This window comes from Notechis scutatus, chromosome 1 (assembly GCF_049901735.1).
Source record: "Notechis scutatus isolate UNSWTSFEM ecotype Mainland chromosome 1, rNotScu1.2, whole genome shotgun sequence".
NCBI lineage: Eukaryota > Metazoa > Chordata > Lepidosauria > Squamata > Elapidae > Notechis > Notechis scutatus.
This window is the reverse complement of record NC_142009.1, coordinates 279,734,145-279,756,731: the sequence shown is the minus strand read 5'-3', so window position 1 is coordinate 279,756,731 and position 22,587 is coordinate 279,734,145. Positions and strand designations below refer to the sequence as shown.

The 22,587-nt window shown below is 33.6% G+C and overlaps 1 protein-coding gene across 1 annotated transcript in view; it reads left to right on the top strand.

Annotated features, from left to right (window-relative positions):
* RYR3 (ryanodine receptor 3) overlaps positions 1–22,587 on the top strand; it is a 312,006-nt gene that overhangs the window by 140,279 nt on the left and 149,140 nt on the right. The window contains exons 22-35 of the mRNA XM_087951743.1: positions 52–155; positions 1,396–1,479; positions 2,110–2,269; positions 2,847–2,994; positions 4,083–4,288; positions 5,962–6,136; positions 11,665–11,873; positions 12,970–13,145; positions 13,660–13,696; positions 14,244–14,404; positions 15,065–15,230; positions 19,074–19,160; positions 20,140–20,366; positions 21,991–22,587. The exon at positions 21,991–22,587 is cut by the window's right edge and continues 205 nt beyond it. Coding sequence (XP_087807869.1) covers positions 52–155; positions 1,396–1,479; positions 2,110–2,269; positions 2,847–2,994; positions 4,083–4,288; positions 5,962–6,136; positions 11,665–11,873; positions 12,970–13,145; positions 13,660–13,696; positions 14,244–14,404; positions 15,065–15,230; positions 19,074–19,160; positions 20,140–20,366; positions 21,991–22,587 — 2,537 coding nt within the window. The remainder of the gene's footprint in view (positions 1–51; positions 156–1,395; positions 1,480–2,109; positions 2,270–2,846; positions 2,995–4,082; positions 4,289–5,961; positions 6,137–11,664; positions 11,874–12,969; positions 13,146–13,659; positions 13,697–14,243; positions 14,405–15,064; positions 15,231–19,073; positions 19,161–20,139; positions 20,367–21,990) is intronic.

The following is a 22,587-nucleotide window of genomic DNA, read 5'->3' as shown; positions in this document are numbered from 1 at the left end:
TTCAGCAGAAGTTGCTCTAAGGTTACTTACTGTCTCTTTCATATGTTGTAGATACGAGATGATAATAAAAGGCAGCATCCTTGTCTGGTGGAATTTTCAAAATTGCCTGAAACAGAGAAGAACTATAATCTGCAAATGTCAACAGAAACTCTAAAGTGAGTCACAAAACAGAAGGAAAACTATTCTGTAAGGTCTATGGAAATTCTCAGTCATCCAGGTCATGATTGTCCCAAAGATGCTTTTTCAAGAGCCAACAGGACTTTATTCTATAAGATTTAATTCCATGGGAAAGCATTCTGTTTCGTTACTTTTTATGGGCTGTTTCCAGACTTAGCCATTGATACAAATTAGTCCTGACAAATTCATCCTTCTGATTTCAACTGATCTGGATTTATCAGAAAGGATCTGGAAATTGCATCTAAGAAATGGACTAGAAGGGCACCTGCGTACAAGATAATAGTGGAGGAAGATTTATTTTTTCATGGCAGGCTCTCAAGTATTCATTTTTTATACAAGAAACTACCAATAAGTACCAGGGCTGTAGGCTAGGCAGGAAAGTTTAAAGTATCCTGGAAAAGTACTATAGCAAACTACTTTGGCACTGTTACCAGAGCACAGCATGGACTTGTCCATGAAATCACTATGGAATGTCCATGGAATTGACCACAACTGAAGGAACTTTAACAAATAATCAATACATTTACTCCCCATTAGCATTATTCAAGAGAACAATTGATTTTGAAGTTTTTTACTTAATTTTTGAAATGGTAAATTTCATTTTTGTTAGTTTTTATTATCTTAATTTTTTTTCTACATAAGATAACATATCTGATAAATATTTCCATTTCATTCACAATTAAACCTGCACATTCATTTCCCTGCAAGTATTCATTAATTTCAAAATCACATCATCTTCCTTCAGATATATTACATTCTTCTCTTTCCTGCTAGTTTGCCTGAGAGACAACATATCTATCTCTTCTTTTATTCCCATGATAATTTCATGATCTTGAACATGTACCCTGCATATTCACAATTGTAATCTTTCATATTCTGTGATCGTCATCAAGATCCATTAATATTGACCTCTACTATCCATTATAACTTGATCAAAAAGAGTTTGTCATGATGCTTTTTAATAAGATAGAGAAGGCATAGGGTAAATGACTAGCCTTAACTGTATCCATACCATGTGCAGCGTACTTTGCTAACAGTATGAAAAGGTTTTTGGCATCCAAAACATCTTAATACTATTGCATGCAAACTAAAATTTCTAATATAAAGGCTCCCTTGCAACAGATGTTTGCCTTATTCCAATAACTAGGATGCAATATCCTGATGCATATATAGAATGCATGCTATACTTATATTTTATAATTGATTCTATTTTTATAGAACTCTTTTGGCCCTTGGATGCCATGTTGTTCATGTAAATCCAGGGGCAGAAGATGATCTTAAGAAAATCAAGCTTCCTAAAAAGTAAGCTCATTTATAGCAATGATTGCCACAAGTTGTTTTATGTGAAGTTTTTCATGTAAAGTATTAAACATAGAGCAATCATTAATTAACTATATGTTTCTGGTTACAAGCAACTTTTTGTGGTGCTGTGTCTTGTGGATAAGAATAGGCAGTAGGACATATTGTTAATGCCAAGTCATGCTGTTTAATAGTTCACTTCTGCAGCTGATGGCATGGCAGTTAAAATGGCCAAGCTATAGGGTTTATTTAACCATAAAAGGTGTTCAAAATTTAAAAATTAGTAATTGGAATCACAACCCCACGATATACATTGGAATTGTTCATTTACTTGCAACAGGGATTCATAATCTTATTTTCTACAGAGTTATTTGTCCTTATTTGGAAGAATATGAAGGATGCATCATTATTGATCTGTGGTAACTATACACCAAAAGTATCTCCTTCTCTTAGGAATGATTTAGTTCATATGAATTTAGTATGAAAGAAGATAGAACAGATTGATTTGGATTTAAAATTCCTATTAATAATTAAAGTAGATTAAACATTTACTAAATTATAGATGTACACAGAATATTCTCAACAGCTCTTTGATTAATTAAAATGTAGGTCCATCTTTTCTCTGGTTTACAGTTACATGATGACAAATGGGTACAAGCCAGCTCCTCTTGATCTTTCTGAAGTTAAATTGTTACCTTCGCAAGAAATATTAGTTGATAAACTTGCAGAGAATGCACATAATGTTTGGGCAAAAGAAAGAATAAAACAAGGCTGGACCTATGGTATTCAACAGGTAAAAATTACGTCAAGAAAGATTTCAAATAAAATTTTGGTAATTATAAAGGAAGGACCATATCTAGCTGAAGCAATGTTATTGGGTAATATGCTTATTTCTTAATTAATACTTAATTCTTGACAATTATTGTACATATCTGAAAAACCTGGAGTTTTGTGTATTATAGTGTATAGTAGGATGGCCTGTATAATTTTTTTTTCACATTTAGTCTGTCTGTGTTTTGGAGCGTACATTATATTTATTTATTTAATTCAGTTTAAAAAAAACCAGTTCCTAAATGACTCTGTATAGAAAAACAACAGATACATAATATATAAAATAAAAACTTTACATTGGTTCATAGAATGGACTCCAATGTAGTGGTACAATCAGTTCTGGGGTTAAGAGATTCTTTGAAGTATGTTTGGGTAGTCATTTGGGGAAGAAAAGTGAAAGAAAGTCCTGTTCAAAAACTGAATATCTCTTCCCTTAATAATTATAGTCCTAGAAAATAGAAATTAAAGTATTAAAATGTACTGCTCTAAATTGCTCTGTGTAACTTGAATGCGATATTTGTTGCACCTATTCTTTGTAGGATCTTAAAAACAAACGGAATCCTCGGCTGGTTCCTTATATGTTATTAGATGAACGCACTAAAAAATCAAACAGGGATAGTCTTCGTGAGGCTGTTCGGACTTTTGCTGGATATGGATATAATATTGAGCCCCCAGATCAGGAAATAGGTATGTCAATAAATATTTTGTTATTAGCATTTTTGGAAGCACTAAAGTATTTGTAACATGTTTTTGTGTTCCTTTAATGTTCAAAAATACTCTGTAGGATTTTTCACTATGTTGATGTTTGAGGAGAAGAATTTATTTACCCAATGTGATGTCTTTTAAACTTCATGTTGGCACTCATGAATGAAGGGTACACTTGGGACATAAGAAAAAGAAGAAAAATCTCTTCAATAATTGCCGTAATCTTCTTTCCCCAAGCCAAAATCAGAAGTGGTATTCAGCAGGTTCTGACCAGTTCTGGAGAACCGGTAGCGGAAATTTTGAGTAGTTCGGAGAACTGGCAAATGCCACCTCTGACTGGAGATTTTACAATATCCTTCCCCTGCCACACCCACCAAGCCACGCCCACAGAACTGGTAGTAAAACAAAAAATGAATTGTGAAATTCAGTTGTGAAATATGTGAAAATAATTTTCACATGGAATGAATGCAGCATTTTTCCTTACTGTGGTTAATGAAAGCTTGCAATTTCACAGCCCCTCTTGACTTATTTGCTGTGTGTGCTATCTTATCTTCCTTTCCAAATCTAGGTTGCTTTCTTTCTTTCTTTGTTTTACTTTGAGAAAAAGGAAAGACAATGAGAGGAAAAAAGAAAGTGCAGAGGCTATGTGTCATAATTCAAGAAAGAATAGCTAAAGGGAAAAAGCTTTGCTTTTCTGAAAAGCGTTGCCTCTCTAAGAGGAGCAGATGTACTCGAATATTAAAACACCCTCACTCACTCCAAATTTTAATTTCTACCAGTGACACATTTTTGCTTTCTGTATCATATATGTTTATATAATTACCATACCAAATATAATTACTTACAATAAAAGTAAGCAATTATTCTCTGGCTGCTTCAACATTTTTTTTTTCTTGAGTACAAAAACCTGGTGTGTAAGAGCATCTGGACTGGGGGTCAAAAATGTCAAGATGAGAGTTTAATCACAATGTTGCAGCCCCCATCTTTTTCTTTTTTTTTGACATTCTCCCCTAGGTGCCCCTTTCTGATATGTCCAGTTATAATAACTTTTTGCATTGTATTTTTCACAGCTGATCAGACAGTGGAAAAAGTGAGCATTGATAAGATTCGTTTCTTCAGAGTGGAGAAATCTTATGCAGTTGAGACTGGAAAGTGGTATTTCGAATTTGAAGCTGTAACTGGAGGAGATATGCGTGTTGGATGGGCAAGACCAGGCTGCCAACCTGATATAGAACTAGGAGCTGATGATCAAGCATTTGTATTTGAAGGCTCCAAAGTTAGTACGTTTAATTATAATTGGCAGGGTTTATACAGCATAGGTCAGTTCATAGAGTTTTGTCATGGGTACAATTACGCATTCATAATAAATCCACTCCATTGTGGGATGAAGCAAATAAAGTTTTAACCTCCAGTAGGCAAATTTGTTTTTAGCTACAGTGCCCAAGTCATGCAAATACCATCATTCAGTACAAAATAAGAGTTATCTACCCCCACCCTCCCAACTCACTGTTGCAAGAAAAAGAATTTAGGTTGCCTTTCCCTTATTAAAGTAATTGTCAAAATATTTACAGTGGCTCTCCTTTTCCTGTTCAATCTCCATTATTCTCACCTCATTGATGGGGTATGAGTTGATGATGTCATGAAGTCTTGCCAATAATCTTTATCTACAAATGTTTGTGTACCTAAATTCTGCCAGAATGAACCAGCTTGATGGGTTAGTTTCTGTAGCAGACATAGAGAAGGCTTGAGTGACTAGGGAGAGCCACTAACAAGGAAACTATCAGGCAAGCACAGGTTGAGAAACTATTTTGAGAAAATTCCTCAGACAGGCCTCTTCTGAGTTTACACTAAAGTAAAGTTAGGTGGGGGGGAGGCACATTCAGACATGCAAAATTTTGTTCCAGTAAAAGTAGATGTAGATCTATATACATTGGTCTTTTTAGCCATGTCTACCTTATAGGCCGACAATTGCTAATGTAAATCAAGTACTTAACCATAATTTAATCTATAATACAATTTATAACAATTAAATTGCTTGTCATGGTTCCAAGTAATGTTCTCAACCAGTACTGATAAGAACCCTCAAAAACCAAAAGCATTAATAGATGTGAGGGGGGATGTGAGGGGCTATTAGGAAAAAGTAGTTAAATACAAATAGGTTTGCATTCTATTTGATATGTGAAAGTATAATTAAGCATTTTTTAAAAAAAACACTTACTGACATAATTCAAATAACAACAGCAACTGGGGCTGGAATTTTCATCACTGTATTGCAGATACTGATTTATTTTCCAAAACGTTTCATTAGAGATTGATGTGAAGAAGGTTTAGGTTAATTACAGCTAGGCTGATTACCAGGAGAAATGGTTTATTATTATAAATATGTAAATAATCTGCTAATTAATAGGGATAAAGACTTATAAGGGTAATATCAGTGCAGCAGAAAATAGATCCAGTATACATTTAAATCACAAGTTTCATAAGTATACTCAGTAATCTTCAAAGTTGATGCTATTAACAATTTATACCCAATCTGACTATGGAATAGGGTTACCATTCACTGAAATCTTCCTACAGAATGTGAATGCATATATGTGTATATATGTATCCTATGTACAGTATTTTTGTTGGTTTTTAGTTTTTTTTCTTTCTTTCTTTCTTTCTTTCTTTCTTTCTTTCTTTCTTTCTTTCTTTCTTTCTTTCTTTCTTTCTTTCTTTCTTTCTTTCTTTCTTTTTTTCCTTCTGTTGTATATTGTTTATTTTTGTTTCTGGATTTGTTTTCAGTAAATAAGAGCAAAAAGACCACAATGTGTTTGACAGGAAAATGGTGCTATTTTGTTGAACATCAACAAAAAGAATCTTATGTGATACCTGAAAATATAACTTATTTAGTGTAACACAAGTGTTTGTGGAATATATATTTATTATCTGAACCATTTTACTTTTCAGGGGCAACGTTGGCATGAGGGGAGTGGATTCTTTGGACGAAACTGGCAAGTAGGAGATGTAGTAGGCTGTATGATCAATCTGGAGGACAAGTCTATTATATTTACACTCAATGGAGAATTACTTATAACCAATACAGGTTCAGAACTTGCTTTTGCTGACTTTGAAATAGATAATGGTAAGCTGATTGCTGACCTTTAGAATATATGACAGGCTTATGTCTCAGTTGTCTAATAGGAGTTAGTGCAGGAGTGTATGATACAATATATCCCAATATAATAAATTATATGCAGTCAGTAATTAAGAATAATAAATATTCCAACAATGATAACATTTTAGTTAGGTGTTGTAGAATTTTCTGCTGTCATTGAACTCATGACTTTTTAATATATTGGTTACTATTTGGCATTTTTTCTAATTTTGTGGTAAGTCTGATACTTTTATTGACTTATTCTGCAATTTTATTTTTATCGGCTTATTCTGACATTCTGAGAATTTCCATAGACACTTATTCTGACAGTTGTACATAATCATGGAAATACAGCGCTAATTAAAATAGGAGAAACAATTTATTTGGAAGAAAAGTGTCTTCATCCACTGGAGACTCCTATTCAAGAAGTGAAGTACTGACTATAATTAAAACCTTCTGCAATAGGACATGGTTCTAAGTAGCATAGACTTCAATTTCAGTATCTTTAATTTTGCAACCTCAGACAAATTTCTTGGATTTAAAGCCTGCTGGCTTCAGTAGAATTCACGTTTGAATAGAAGTATTTAGTCAAGTATGTTAACGAATTGTAACAAATTCCATTTAAATTATGATATCTAATTTACTGTTTGTCCTGTTCAGTAGATTTTGTCATCAGATTGTAAAATTTGTTTGAGTCATTTTATTGTAAGAAAAATCAGACTAGATGTATTTGCTATTTAATGATATGTATATTTTTATTAATTCTGAGAGGATTGATCAGTATGAGTGTTATGTGTAAAATTAAACACATGCAGATACATATGCAGACATAAAATCCTATTAGGAGAGACAGAGTGAGATCTCATAATAGCTTTTCTCCTAATAGCTTGTTTATCTCTCTTCTTAAGGTACAGTCATATGATCCATTCAGAGCACGCTAGAGACAATCGTCATTTTGTTTTTCCCCCCCTTTTCTTTCAAGATTGGTTAGAAAAGCTATAAGACATTTAGTCATAAATACTGTTATATTTAGCCATTTCATTAACCTTCACTTCACTGCATTCTAAGTTGTAATTTTCCATATGATATGCCTTGTTCATTACCCAGATGTACCCAGATGTACCCATAGATATTGTCCTACTCTATCATGTAACTTTGATCAATTGAGAATTTTATGTGACTTTTTAGAGATTCTGTAAAAGGTATACTTTCCTTATTTTTATTTTTTTACTTTGAAACTAGAAACCTATAGGTGATATTATTTGTCTCGATATAATATTAGATTTAATACTAGATATTAGATGTTTCAAGACTTCTCCCTTAAGAGGATTTTATAACATTGTATTATGCTATCATGTTTACTATTCACCATTAGAAGCCGCTTTATGACCATATTTATTTTCATTATCTGGCATGCATAAACCAGGTACCCCAAATCTAGAAAATATCTTTCAAGCCAACATACTGTTGCCCACAACTCACCAACACAATGGGTGAAATTGCATGTAGTGATTTGTTTTAACCATTCAGTTGTGTCTTACTCTTGGCAACTTTATAGGCAAGTAACTTTTCCTTGCTTTCCTATCAGACACAGCTTCTTTTAGTTGTTGAATGTTCATCTTTGTATCCGTTTTATTGTTATCATTTTCTTTGCTTGCCTCTTTTTTTTTTTTTTTAAAACAAGTTTTATTAATTTTTAAAACACACAAATTGTCATTATTCATTACATGTTTAAACCTTTTTCATTGTCAATTTAACAAGTCAGATAAATTATAATTCTGTTTTAAACCATTTCCATACAACATACCAAAACCTCTTATTCAATTTCTCTTTACTTCTCTTTACTCTTATTCAATATCATTATTATTATTTCATCTGTTTCTTTCTGACTTAGTTACCATTATTCTCAATCTATATTTCTACAATTTTTAACTAATTCTCCCCCAAAAAGACATATACACACAACACACAAAACATAAAAAAATCTTTTTGAAAGTAACTTGGACCCAGGTGTCTCTCTCTTCATGGACTTCAATTATATTCATGCTCATCTTACATATCATTACTTATTTTATTTACCATTCTAAGCCTTCTATATTAACTTCCCCACATATTTCACACTTCTTACTTCTATCTTAATTAATCATCTTAATTTGAATCATTATATTTATATCTTTTGTCCATTTTTATCATCCCTTTGTCTCATTCCTTATAAAAAAAAAGAAAATAAGTTTCTCCTGAAATCATTAATCAGAGTATGATGCCTTTCTATCTCCCCCTAAGTTAATCAAATTAATCTTTAAAATAATATCTAATACCCAATCCGATTTTGCTTGGTACATTCTATCTAACTAATACATCCAACATAATTAAGTACATAATTAGACAATAAATCCAAATATTAAAAAAAGATACTATAATAAAAATTTTATAATAACATCAATACCATAGTCTTATTAAACTCTTTAATTAAAACAATATTCTAAACCTCCCTATTATTAAGTTTTAAAGCCAATCATTTTTAAAGATTTTAACATTTTAATCTCTTATCAACTCTTAAATCATTACAATACTACCATCTCATCTTATGTACCTTGCAAAATCTTTTTTTTTAAAAAAAAAATTATACTTTATCCATTATCCAAAAAAATTTCTTTTTTTCATTTAATTTCAAAACATTGTAGCTTTTCTCCACCTTTTCCCTTTCTTTCTTCTCCCAACAAACCTTTCTACCCCCCTTCTTCTAGCCTCTGCCTTGCCAGCTTCCCTTCTCTGTCGTATTCCTTTTCCCTTTTGTTTACTATCATCATATTGGTTTTGCACCTTATTTTTCCCTTTCTTAAATGTTTTTTTAGATCTTAAGTCCTTAAGTCCTGTAATTTTCTTCTTTTCTCTTCTTTTCTTTTCTTTCTCTCTTCCTTCTTTCTGGATCAAGTTCTGAGATTCATTAAAAATGGCTCCTTTCTTTCTTTCTTGTTCCTCTGCTGTCTTCATCTGTTGTAATGTTTGTTGATAATTAATAAGCGCCATTTCTAAGAAAAGGAAAGCTTCTTCCACACCATCTTTACCATTTTTTTTTGCTTGTTCATATTCTTTTCTTAGTTCCTCAACAGAAAGAGCCATTATAAATCTTTTCTTTTCTTTTCCCCTTCTTTCTTCTTACAACAACCAGAATATTCAAAAGAAAATAAAAAAATAAAACAGTCCCAAAGTTATCAGTCAGTCCAAACCAAGGCAGAGTTCTCACTTTCTCCTTCTGGGGTAATATCAATCCAAGAGAAAGAAAGTCCAAATCTGTTTAAAATCTTATTGCAATATATTCTAGTCTTCAAATCCTTAAGGCATCTGCTCCAACAAAGTCTTAGCATACAAATGTTTTCTTTTTAATCCTCTCTCTTCCCACTCATCGCTTAAAACCAATTTTCACCTAAAAGAAATAGGTTTCTTAATATCCAGTTATTTATTCCGTAGGAAAAGAGGAAAGCTATCCTTTCAGCACCTTCAAACAGCCGCTTTTTCCTCTTCTGGCAGGTATTATTCAGAAAGTCATACTTTTCAGGAATTTTATTAGATATGTCTTAGAGTCCTAGGAGCCAAGAAAAACTTTCTCCTCTCAATCACTTTCTCCACTTCCTCCTGCGCATTCTTACCCGGCTGCCAGCTTCTTTGTGGCGGCCATTACAGACCGCCGCTGCACCGTCCTGGGAAAAGGGAGTTCTGCCGGCCAGGAGGGAGTCTGCAGCACCCCCAAACCCTTCTCCGGATCCCCTACCTTCAGCTGCCCCTGCAGGGCAGCCTAGCTCCGTACCCGGCTGGGTCGGAGCCCCAAAAACGGCTAGCGCGGCAGGGATCGCGCAGCTTCGCAAATCCTGCCGCTCGCGAAGCCGACAAACCGGAAGTCCCTGCTTGCCTCTTTTTGTTCCACTAACCATCATTGACTTCTCCAATGAATGCAAGACATGGCCAAAGTATATAGTCTTGTGATTTTGGCTTCTAATTATGTGTTTGGTTTTATACAATTCAGCAACTCTCTGTTGGTTGCTCTGGCTGTCCATGGCAATAATTTATGCCAGTACCACATTTCAAAGGCATGTCTTCTTCAACCAGCCTTTACTTAGTGCCCAACTCTCACACCCATATACCATTCAGTGTAGTGATACTTACTTAGAATTCTCTGTGTGGGCATTCATAGAAAAAGTGCATAAATTTCTCCACAGAAGGGTAGGTTTTACATCAGCCTTTCCTTTCTTAAACTGAATCATTAGGGTTTCCAGAGTAGTCATATAATCCTGGGAAGTGGTACAATTAATTTAATGAGTTTTGACAGATTCATGCCTTTGCACAATCCAATGCACCATTCATTTTTAAATCTATGGCTCTGCCCTGCCCATTTTTAAATCTATGGCACTGCCCACCATTAAACTTGTTAACTGCTCTATCTTATAGACCACATACTTTTTAGTAGTCATTATATTTTAACTATTTCCAAAAAAAGTGAAGAATAACAAACCCAAATACCATGATTCTTGAATGTTCTCTTCTATTACTGTTTGCCTAAAATCCCCACTGGGCATGTTTAGATTCTTGTTATTTTATATTAATTGCTGTAGATCTAACATGATCAGGTCCCCATTAGCTCTCTGCTTTACAGACATCCAATTTATGCCTATCTAATATTCTTGTTAATGATTTTAACATCATCTTATTGCTTGTTATGGAAGCCTTAGGCAGAGTGTTGCTATTAGACTTAAAAAATGTTTTATAAGACAATTTAATAGGTAGTTCAGGAACAGCCACTTCTTTATGTTTTAAGATGGAATACTTAGCTTCTGATTATTTGGCAGATGAGAAGGAAGGGAGGGAGGAGGGAAGGAAGGAAGGAAAGAAGGAAAAAAAGAAATGTCTGTTTATATGACACTTGATTATAATATTTCAATATTGGACAAAATACTTTTAGTGGCTATACTTTAGTCATTTTTTAAATATTTTTTAAAAATCCTCAAAAGATGCTGGTCACATCTACCTGACCTACCAGAACCAGGAGGCAGACAATATTATGGGTCCCATCCCCGAAGGAGCTACACCTGGTGGGACCCTGAAGAAGGCCCTTCTCTGTGGTGGCTCCCTCTCTCTGGAACAGAGATTAAATTAATAATTTAATTTAAAATTATTTAAAGAGATTAGAATGGCCCCCACTCTAATACTCTTCCTGAAGGCGCTGAAGACCTGGTTCTGCCTGGGAAACTCAGAGAGGGATGGAGCCCATTAAATGGCTCGTGTGATCTGTCACCAGGGCGGGGGTAGGAGTTGGGAAGTGATTTTGTTATATTGTACTATATTAATTTATTTGATTCTTTTTGTTAGTTTTTATTGTTTTAAATGTGGTTTTATATTCTGTAAGCAGCATTGAGTTGCCATATATATTAAATATATATATTTAAAAATATATATAAATAATCCAGTCAAATCTAAATGTGATCTAAATCTAACTCCACTATTATCTTTTGTTGTTTCAGGTTTTGTTCCTATATGCTCACTGGGTTTGTCTCAGATTGGCCGAATGAATTTTGGAAGGGATGCCAGCACTTTCAAATACTATACAATGTGTGGGCTTCAAGAAGGTTTTGAGCCTTTTGCTGTCAACATGAACAGAGAAGTTGCTATGTGGTTTAACAAACGCTTACCAACCTTTGTCAATGTGCCAAAGGGGCATCCTCATATTGAGGTAATACTAGATCAGTGATGGCTAACCTTTTCAGCTTGGTGTGTCGAAAATCGGGAAAAAGTGTAGCCTTCTTCGGGACATGTGTCACTTCAAGAAATATCAATAATTTGGTTTATGACGGACTGGGCTGGGGTGATCACACAGGGCTGTGAAACTCGTCTCCCTGGTCTCAGGGCTGCAGGTGCAGGATGTGGGGATCGGAAGGCCACCTTACAGGGCTGTGAACCTCATGGATCTCCTTTCCTCCTGTAGCGTTCCTGAGGTAATGAAACTGACAAACCTCAGTTTATGGTGGTTAAAACTGGTTCTCTGCTGCAAAGATCTTGCGGCAGCGGTGACACCACGCCTCCACGCAACAAGCAGGGAGCAGGGATTGGAGCAGAGCACAGGCAGCCTCTAAGTGTGCAGGTTTTCCCCACACCAACAGGCGTGTCAGTCAAAGTGCCTCGGCGTGTCATGAGTGACACGCGTGTCATAGGTTAGCCATCACTGTACTAGATAGTAAGAAGAGCCATAACACCATTAAGTATAATCCATAATTAAGTGCTCTGATAGGTCTGAGGTTACATTTTGAATGTTGAGAACATCTCATGCAAATATTCAAAATTGATGATCATGGGGGTTGTAACCAGTCACAAAATGTAAGAAGAAAGTAAGCCAGTGAAGCTGTTACTTGTGCCCTTCGGATCCCAGAAACGTACTCTTTTATCTTTGTCTTTTTTTCCTTGGGTAGAGGCCACAGTCACCACCATGCTTAATTCCCAAGATTCGGAGGGGCCTAAAATGGAGATGATAGTGAAATTTGTACTTTATTCACTACAATGGAAATTTTCAATTTTCTTATGTGGATATGAAAACATATTTTTAAATAATAAACAAATTAAAATTAAATGGAACAGAGAGTCTATGGGACATAAAAAGTTATTAGCAGGATGTTGATGAGCTCACCTCAACATTACCTATCTCTCCTTGTGTCATTAAAAATTTATATTGACAATATAACATAGGAGATAATTTAGTAAGTCTTATCTGGGCTGATAGTGCTTTTTTTTTAAAAAAAAAAATGCTTGTAAAAACAAATTTCTGATAATTTCAGGTTACAAGAATTGATGGAAACATTGACAATCCACCACGTTTAAAAGTTACTCATAAGACATTTGGAACACAGAATAGTAATGCAGACATGATATATTGTCGCTTAAGCATGCCAATTGAATTTCATTCATCTTTTAACTACAGTCATGGTTTCGAATTTGAGGGCTTCTACAAAAGGTTAGATATATTGTCAGTCCTTTAACTGAAACCTATGTTTTTAATTCTGTCTCTATTTTTACTTAGGAAATTATTAGCTATTTTCACTTAGTCTCATTCTATGGCAATGTTGTCTCACTCTATGTCAATGTTCAAATCTTTATTCCAAAACAGAAGACTTATTGATTTTGAAGCTAGTGATTTTCAGTAATCAGAAATACAAAGAATCAGAAACAAATGTATTCTAGACATGGTTTGTCACTGAAGATCTTGTTTCTTCTCACTATGCTATAGGCAATCCTTCTCCTTAGCATATATGGTTTTTAATTAAAATAGTTATAGAAGTATATTCTATATACTTCTGAATTCTGTTTGTTTTTGAAGTGACAGAACTCAGGCATTACTTTTCTGTTTTAATTTAGCCTATAATACATTTTATTCCATTCAGTATACAGGTTAAAAAGATCTTTTCAGTTCTATTTTAGTGTTTTATACAGTCATTTAATTCTCTATTATATTGATAATCTTATTACAGAAAACAGAACCAGGAAATACCTATTCATGCCACAACAGTAAGTATTTAGGCTTTTCTTTTAATGGAATAGTTATCTTGGTTTGAACAGCATTGGCTTAGATTTTGCCCAAAATTAGAACATACTTTAACTTGATTGAAACCAATTCTGAGAAGTTAACTCAGTTATGTTCAACTATATGGTGGACTCTGATTCCTTTCCTAGTTCCAAACCATTTCCTGCTCACTATTAGCCTCAAAGCATACCATACCATTTTTCCAATATGTGTGTGTGTGTGTGTGTGTGTGTGGTGTGGTGTGTAGCGTGGTGTGTGTGTATAATTTTTTTAAAAGCCATCATTTATATATTTAGTGGGTTTTATAATGAGTGATTAGCAATTTCAGTAAAATTGAAAACGATGTGTTAGTAGAGTTCTACACTGCTTTGAGTAACTATCCATTGATAAGCACAATATTTTTTCGAAACAAGCCACTCATGCTGATTCTATCAATGAAATCTATGGTTTTCTCTATTTAGTATGGAATACATTTTCTCTTAAGAAAATTTTCTCTAAGTATTGTATTAATATTTATATTTGTCATTCCAGTATTACTACTCTGTGAAGATCTTTGCTGGTCAAGACCCGTCTTCAGTGTGGATTGGTTGGGTAACTCCTGACTACCATTTTTACAGTGAACATTTTGACCTAAATAAGAATTGCACAGTAACAGTTACTTTGGGAGATGAAAGAGGAAGAGTCCATGAAAGGTTTGGGCTTATAAATTATCTAATGTATAAATTCCTTCCTTCCTTCCTTCCTTACTTACTTACTTACTTACTTACTTACTTACTTACTTACTTACTTAAATTATATGGTATAAACTATAGCAATCCATATTTGGATAATTTAACCAACTTTTTAAAGTCGCTCTGACTTTAATTTCAGTTATAACTTAGTTATGGAATAGCATTTTCATAAATTAACAGTGGAAAAAAATCTTTTAAAAATTGCTTTGTACTGGTTATCTGAAAAACACTTGAATGGAGCTTTTGACTGATCCTTGAAATACAAAATAAACTGGATTTTAGTTAATCCTTAGTTGTTATAGAGGTCTAATGCCTTATGTTCACTGAACTTACTTCCTGAATATTGGTGATAATTACCAGATGGTTTATGAAAGCTATAGAGCCTCCTTGTGAAATATCTGCAGCTGCAGTTCGAGTAAATCCAAACATTTATTTAAATGTTATTATTTTATTTTATTATTTTATATTTTATTTTATTTTTTATTCATCAAATTTCTATAACTTATTTTTGCTTTTTTTCTTTCCATAGAATACAATAGGCTTTTCCACATAAAATATATATTTAAATAAATCTTTGGGCAATACTTAACATTTAATTGTTTTCTGGTTGCTTTCTTTCAGTGTAAAACGTAGTAATTGCTATCTGGTTTGGGGAGGAGAATCATTTGTTAATTCTCAAAGATCAAATCGTGGTAATGTTGATCTAGAAATTGGATGCCTTGTCGAATTAGCTAATGGGATGTTGTCATTCACAGCCAATGGAAAGGAACTGGGAACTTTCTACCAGGTATCAATATTTTTTCCACAAAATTCCACTTTCATGTTTTAACAATATAAATTAATGTTTTGTGAAAATATAATATAATAATGTCTATATTTATATTGAGTAGGTTGTACAGTCTCAATTATGGTATAGGGTCTCCTGCTTCAGCAGAGGGTTGGACTTGAAGACCTTGAGGGTCCCTTACAGCTCTATTTTGATTGATTGATGTGATGAATTTTGAGGGCACCATTTTAATATTACGAGAAGGTTTATTGCAATACTAGAAAATCCAGGGCTCCCTCAAATCTGCTGGTTAATCATTTGAAATTATATTGGAGTTTCTGCATATATTCTGTACAGCAAATTCTATCTCACATTCCAGTACTAATGAATTGATACTGGTTGTGGAGAATGTAATTGTTTATAACCAAAGTTATGATGTAGGGGTATTATTTAACATATGCGTTTAGTTGGGGAGCAGAATATTACAGATTGGATTTTGAAAATGCATTATTGCTGTATCCTGTTTTAGTAATCCATCTGATAGTTAATATTTGAGGATAGTAATAGCAGTGGATCACAAATAAGTCTTCATTTTTTAAAAAAAATTAAACTAAATCTGAGGATTCAAATTCATCACTGTGCTAGTGAAAATAGGCTGCTGTTTATATCAACCCTATACTTAAAGTCTAACCAATTTTTGTAGCAATTTCCTCTGAGAAAAAGGCTGTCATTTCTTGTGAAAATATAATGATTCTGCCTGTGACATTCTCGTCTACCTCAGTAAGGTGGAAGATTAAAACTAAGGATGAAATTAGTAATGCTATATTTGGGGAGATATGTGTTGAACAGAAAATTAACCTGATATGAAATGATACAAATTATGAAGCAAATATTACACAATTTCTATGAAGACAATAGACTTGAATATTTTGGGTGATGGAAGATATGGTGTTTGGATAAAACATTAAAATACTCCATTCATTATACAATTCCATAACAAAGCAAAATTGTAATTAGTTTTAAAGGATAGTTGTTAACAGTTTTGTATTCTTACAAAAAAGTATTTTCCTACATTGTTCCTAGGTGTACAGCAATTATTATTATTATTATTATTTATTATTATTATTATTATTATTATTATTATTATTATTATTATTATTATTATTATTATTTATTATTTATTATTATTATTATTATTATTATTATTATTATTATTAGTAGTAGTAGTAGTAGTAGTAGTAGTAGTAGTAGTAGTAGTAGTAGTAGTAGTAGTCTCTGCCATTACAGATATGATTGTGTTTCTGCTTATAGTACTGTTCATTATATTTCTATTACTGCCAGATGTTCAAGTGGTTTATTGTGTCACCACTCTGTATATGGCTCTTCAGAACATTAGGTACACTTAATGTTGAAGATTTTCAGCCTGAAGTAGCAAATATTTGTCTTCATCCACATTTGTCTTTGACTGTGTAATAATGGTTTATCAAAATGGTATTCCAATAAGACATATATTTAAGGGGCATACCTTTTTTCTAAATGGACTACAGTATTGTACTATTTTTTCCTCAATCCTCTTAAACACAAAGATTTAAATCAAGATGTGTGACAGTAAAATCAGATTTATTACATTCATTATTTGTGAGCTTTGTATCTAATGACATGGAACATCACCAGCTTATTTATGGCGTCAGCTTATTTGCATGTATCTAAGAAACCACTCAGGAATTAATTTCAAAGATAGTTATTTCTTTTAGGTTCATTTTAGTTTATTTGGTACAATATCTAATATTACTTTTTCTGCCCAGAATTAATGTGTATTTTCTAAAGCTTTGATCTAGATTCTGGAATTTGTACTCTCCAATTCTTTACATTTTAGGATTTATACTCAGATGACACTGAAGTATTTGACTCCATGACTGTTCGTTTTGAAAATAAGCTTTTCTGGCAGAGCCAGTCAACTACATATTTATTCTATTGACAATTTTATCTTACTTGCCATATTTAGGAAAAGGGGAAAATATAAGAAACACCCCCCCTGCATTAGCAGCCTTGAGCAGTACCGTGTTTCTCATATAATAAGGCCAGGTCTTTTTTTTTTTGAACCCGAAAAAATGGCTAGGTCGTCTTTTCGGGTGACTTAATTCCCCCCTTGCATCTTTGGGCAGGCGGGCGGCGACAGCTTGGATGTTGACCTTGGCGTTGGTGGGCACTTCGTATCGGGGTCAACGCAGGCAGCACCATATCCGGGTGTGCAACAAAAGTACTTCCTAACGGCAAGCCCCTCCACCATTCCCCCATTTTGCATGTTTTAATATAGGCCTTAATTTGGGGGAGGGGCTTAATTTCATTTCATGCCTATAAAACATGCTGGGACTTCCTATTGGGGGAGGCCATATTGTTGGAGAAACAGGGTAGATAGTCAGAATGTAGATAAAATAAAAATAGTTTCCATCTTATCTAGAAGAAAGTGATACCCACTTTTTTCCATGATTGACATATTATAAATGTTTCACTGTTTATTGTTTCATCATACAATTCTCCCTTCAGTCCCATGCTCCTTTCCTTCCCTTCCCCTCCCTTCCCAATAATTATTTTTTATAATTTAAAGTTACTATAATAAAAAATAAAAAATAAGTGTTTGCTTTTTTTAAGAAAATGTGAATTGAATAAATTTGGCTTAATAAATATTCATGTTTGTCCAATTGGGAATAAGGTTTCAATCCCCACAAAACCTGATCCACTTCTTAATTTATTTTGTAATATAATATCTCTTCATTTTGAAGTTAGATAAAGTAGGTGGGACATACAGGATCTGCATTCAGAAATGTCTAAGAACCAAATTATGAATATTAAATCACAACCTATTTGTGTTATGTACACATATCAGACTCATGTACACATAGCTGATTTTTTTTTCTTATCTAGGGACATGATTTTAATAGAAATATTATAACTATTATATCATAAGCTTAAGCACACAGAACCAAATAGACTCACTCCATGATTTATGAATATTGGTGTATACTCTAAAACAGAGGTTTCAAACTCACGTTGTCATAGCTGTGTCACGTGATATATTGGGACTTTTTCCCCCCTTCGCTAATTGCATCCATCCTGTGGGCCAGGAATTTGACAACCCTGCTCTAGAGAAACAGAGCAACTTGGCCATCATCCCAAAGTAGGGTTTGAAAAGTGATTATTATAAAGTAGTATAAAGTATTATATTATAACCATTAGCAGAACAGAGGACATTTGCATTGATATATTTTCAATTCCTCTTAAAATATGTTTTTTCACATTTTAGGGGCAATGTTTTTTCTTCATTTATTATATTCCCATAATAAATAATTCACTGTTTTATTGCAGAGGTATTATACATAAAATGCAAAGTATATGGATATATTTTTACAACAGATTTTATTCTAATCCATTCCTACATTATACTGGTTTTCTGGAGTCTTTTAAATTTATCTTCTAGGAACAAAATCACTCTGGTCTCTGAATATGATCTGTAGTAAAACTTTTCTTGATCTTCTATGCTCGCTTAATTTTCTGACTTCTGGAAGCTGTATTTTTTAATATTCTGAATAGCTGGCATCATGCTTATTTTACTTATTTGCATGATGGCATCACATGTCATGATTTCATTGTCAGTGCAGTATGCTGGGAACACTGCTGCTATCAATATAACCTTAGGCCAAATCTATCACATTTTGTACTATTTCAGGATCTCATCCTTTTATGTGTATATGTATTTATTGACTAAAGTATTCTGCTGTTGAAATGATTTTATAAATATATCATTACACAGTTTTTCCTATGTGCTACTAATGCGCTTATATTGCATTTTAACTCTGTTTTCAGGTTGAGCCAAACACAAAACTATTTCCAGCTGTTTTTTTACAGCCTACGAGCACAAACCTGGTACAGTTTGAACTGGGTAAATTAAAGGTATTTTTAAATCAAATTAAAATCAATAGATGTTGTGTCTTTTAAGTAAATTCAAACAGGAAAACTGTGTTAACTAGTCAAATATATAGCAGAGTGTTACATAAAATAACGTTTAATCATTGTTAAGCAAAGTGTTTCATGAATAATCACAGACAAATATTTAACCTTAGGGATAATCTATGCTTCTATTATTATTATAGAGTTTGCAAGACAGCAGGGGTCAAGACAATATTTTGGCAAACTGCAGTACTTTTAAATTTCCTGTTTATTTACAGTGCACTTGAGCTGTTATTACAAGATTGTGGTAATGGCTTCCTTACATTTAAGGAATTTGAACCCGATTGTTTTATACTTAGTTAGGAAAATAAACTTAGGACAGTATAGCAATAGCAGTTATACCTATATACCACTTCACAGTGCTTTACAGCCCTCTCTAAGAAGTTTACAGTCAGCATATTGCCCCCCAAAATCTGGGTCCTCATTTTACTGACCTCAGAAGGATGGAAAGCTTGTCAACCTTAAGCCGGTGAGAATCAAACTGCTGGCCATTGGCAGAATTAGCCTGCAATACTGCTTTCTAACCACTGCACCACCATGGCAGTATGATGCTATTTGAACAGATATCCTTCCATAGATCTATGGAGTAAACTCCATCTACATTATATGATGTTTCATATTAAATACATTACCTGCAAGTTGGCTTTGCTGAGCTTTGTACCATTATGGTGCCTATGCAATGCATGTGAACCATTGTTTCATTCCTTTCATATGTGCTTAAGAGTATTGGCAAATAAGAATGAAGAAAAAGGAACAGCGCAGATAAATTTCTTCTTTCTGACCCACCTTCTGAGAATAAAATCAGTCGAATTGGCTCTCTACATTCATTTGACAAACACACACACATAATACATTATGCATACAGAGTATTATTATTAAGGTTCAATTCAAACAATTTAAATTGCCATGTATGATTTTCTAGAACACCATGCCTTTATCAGCTGCAATCTTTAAAAGTGAAGAGAGAAATCCCATTCCTCAGTGCCCTCCTCGGCTGGATGTTCAAACACTCACACCAGTTGTCTGGAGCAGAATGCCAAACAGTTTCCTGAAAGTAGAGACTGATCATGTCAGTGACCGCCATGGATGGCTAGTACAATGCCTGGAACCATTGCAAATGATGGCCCTTCATATTCCAGAAGAAAACAGGTACATATATATTAAAATAGAATGTCAACAAGTCCTACTGTTCAGCTCAGGTATTCTCTAAATCATTTCCAGAGATTGTCATTTTCTATTTATTTGAAAACTTCCAATAAGGAGGAATTCTAGCCAGATCTCATCATCAGGAATTTATCCTAATTTTCATCCTGAATCTCCTTTTGATTTCAGTCTGCTAATCATCCTTCTCACAATTTTAACAGAGGAGAGGTCCACCTCATTATACATGTGACAACCTTTTAAGTTTTTGTAATTCTCTTCCCTTTCCTTGGTTTTCTCTTCTGCATTCTCAACACATCTATATCTTCAGGTATTATTCACCAATTTGGTTTCTAGATCCCTTTCCATTTTTGTAGTTCGCCAATGACCCTGCTCCATGTTTTTTCAAAAACATGGCATAATACTGTATATAATACGCCCAAGTGTCATCTAACCATGACAGCTAATAGTTATTTCTCATGATTAGACACAGTTTTCTGGTGATTCATCCAAAATAACATTGGCTTTCTTGCTGTTATACAGTTGCATAATAATGTTTGCACATGTTGAGCTGATAGTCTATTACTATTACTGCTACTATTCCTAAATCTTTCTCACACACAAGTTTTAATAGTCAATTCACAAATTGACTTATCAAGCCTGCTAGATTTATTTACTTAGCCATTTCTTTTTATTTCCTTTTACTTGTTTTTTTTTTGTTATTTATCTACAAAATTTATATGAATACCCAATTCATTATATTAATAGTTATACCAAAGGTTTTTCCAATCACAATTCTTGCAATATTTTATTCCTTTCCATTTAGCTTACAATAAATCCAAACCACCCAAAAATTACCTCTAAAAATACATACACTTGTTTGAAAATTTAATTGAACCCTTGATCCAGAAATTAGTTTATTTTAAAAAAAATAACATTGGCCAATTAAAGCTGGAGGGAAAGATATAGAATTTCTCATCCTGTAAAGCACTATGGGGTGGGGCATACAAACCTAAATGCTATTGCTATGATATTGCTATTACTATGATGCAGGTGCCTTAATTACTGTTCGAGATGCTAACTCACTATTGCTTTTAACTACATAGACAATCATTTTAATACTGAAAAAAACCCACAAGTACAATGTCAGATATGCAGTACTTACTAACTCTCAAAATTTAGAATTGAAAGTGCTGCTTGATGAGAAATCCAAATGACATTATATTCTTTGAAAATGTAAGTTTCTATTACTTATATTTTAAAAGAATTAGAAGTAGCATGAACTGTTATATCATCAGTCATTACATATTTCTTATTTTGATTGACTGCATCAAGGCATGAATGATAGTAATAGCAATAGCACTTAAACTTATATACAGCTTCATAATGTTTTACAGCACTCTTTAAGCAGTTAACAGAGTCAGTGTATTGTCCTCAAAAATCTGGGCCCATCATGATTGAGCTCCAGGCTGTGGGCAGAGTGTGCCTGCAACACTCCTATTAAACCACTGCACAGGGCTCATAGAATTCAGCCTTTCATTTTTCTCTCAAAGTCTCTAACAATGTTTACTTAATAAAAGGAAACATGCTGCAGAACTTATTTTTGTTTTGTTTTGTTTTTGTATCATTTCAGGTGTATTGACATTTTGGAATTATGTGAACAAGAAGATTTGATGAGGTTCCACTTTCATACTTTAAAGCTATATAGTTCTGTTTGTGCTCTGGGTAATAATAGAGTAGCTCATGCTCTTTGCAGCCATGTGGATATTTCCCAGATATTTTACACAATAGATAATCAGTATTTGCCTGGACTTTTAAGGTCTGGATTCTATGATTTGTTGATTAGCATTCATTTAGAATATTCCAAGGAAGCAAAACTTATGATGAACAATGAATTTATCACTCCTGTTACAGATGAAACCAGGAAAATCCAATTATTTCCCGATGGATCAAAGAAACATGGCTTGCCTGGAGTTGGACTTAGTACATGCTTGAAACCAAAGTTTAAATTCTCTACGCCTTGTTTCATTTTGTCCAATGAGGATCATCAAAAGCCTAGTCCAGAGATACCACTAGAGATCCTTAAGACAAAGGCCATAAGTATGTTGACAGAAGCAGTCTACTGCAGTGGAGCCCATATACGAGACCCTGTTGGAGGGAAGGTTGAATTCCAGTTTGTTCCTGTTCTGAAACTTATAGGAACTTTGCTTAGGATGGGAGTTTTTGATGA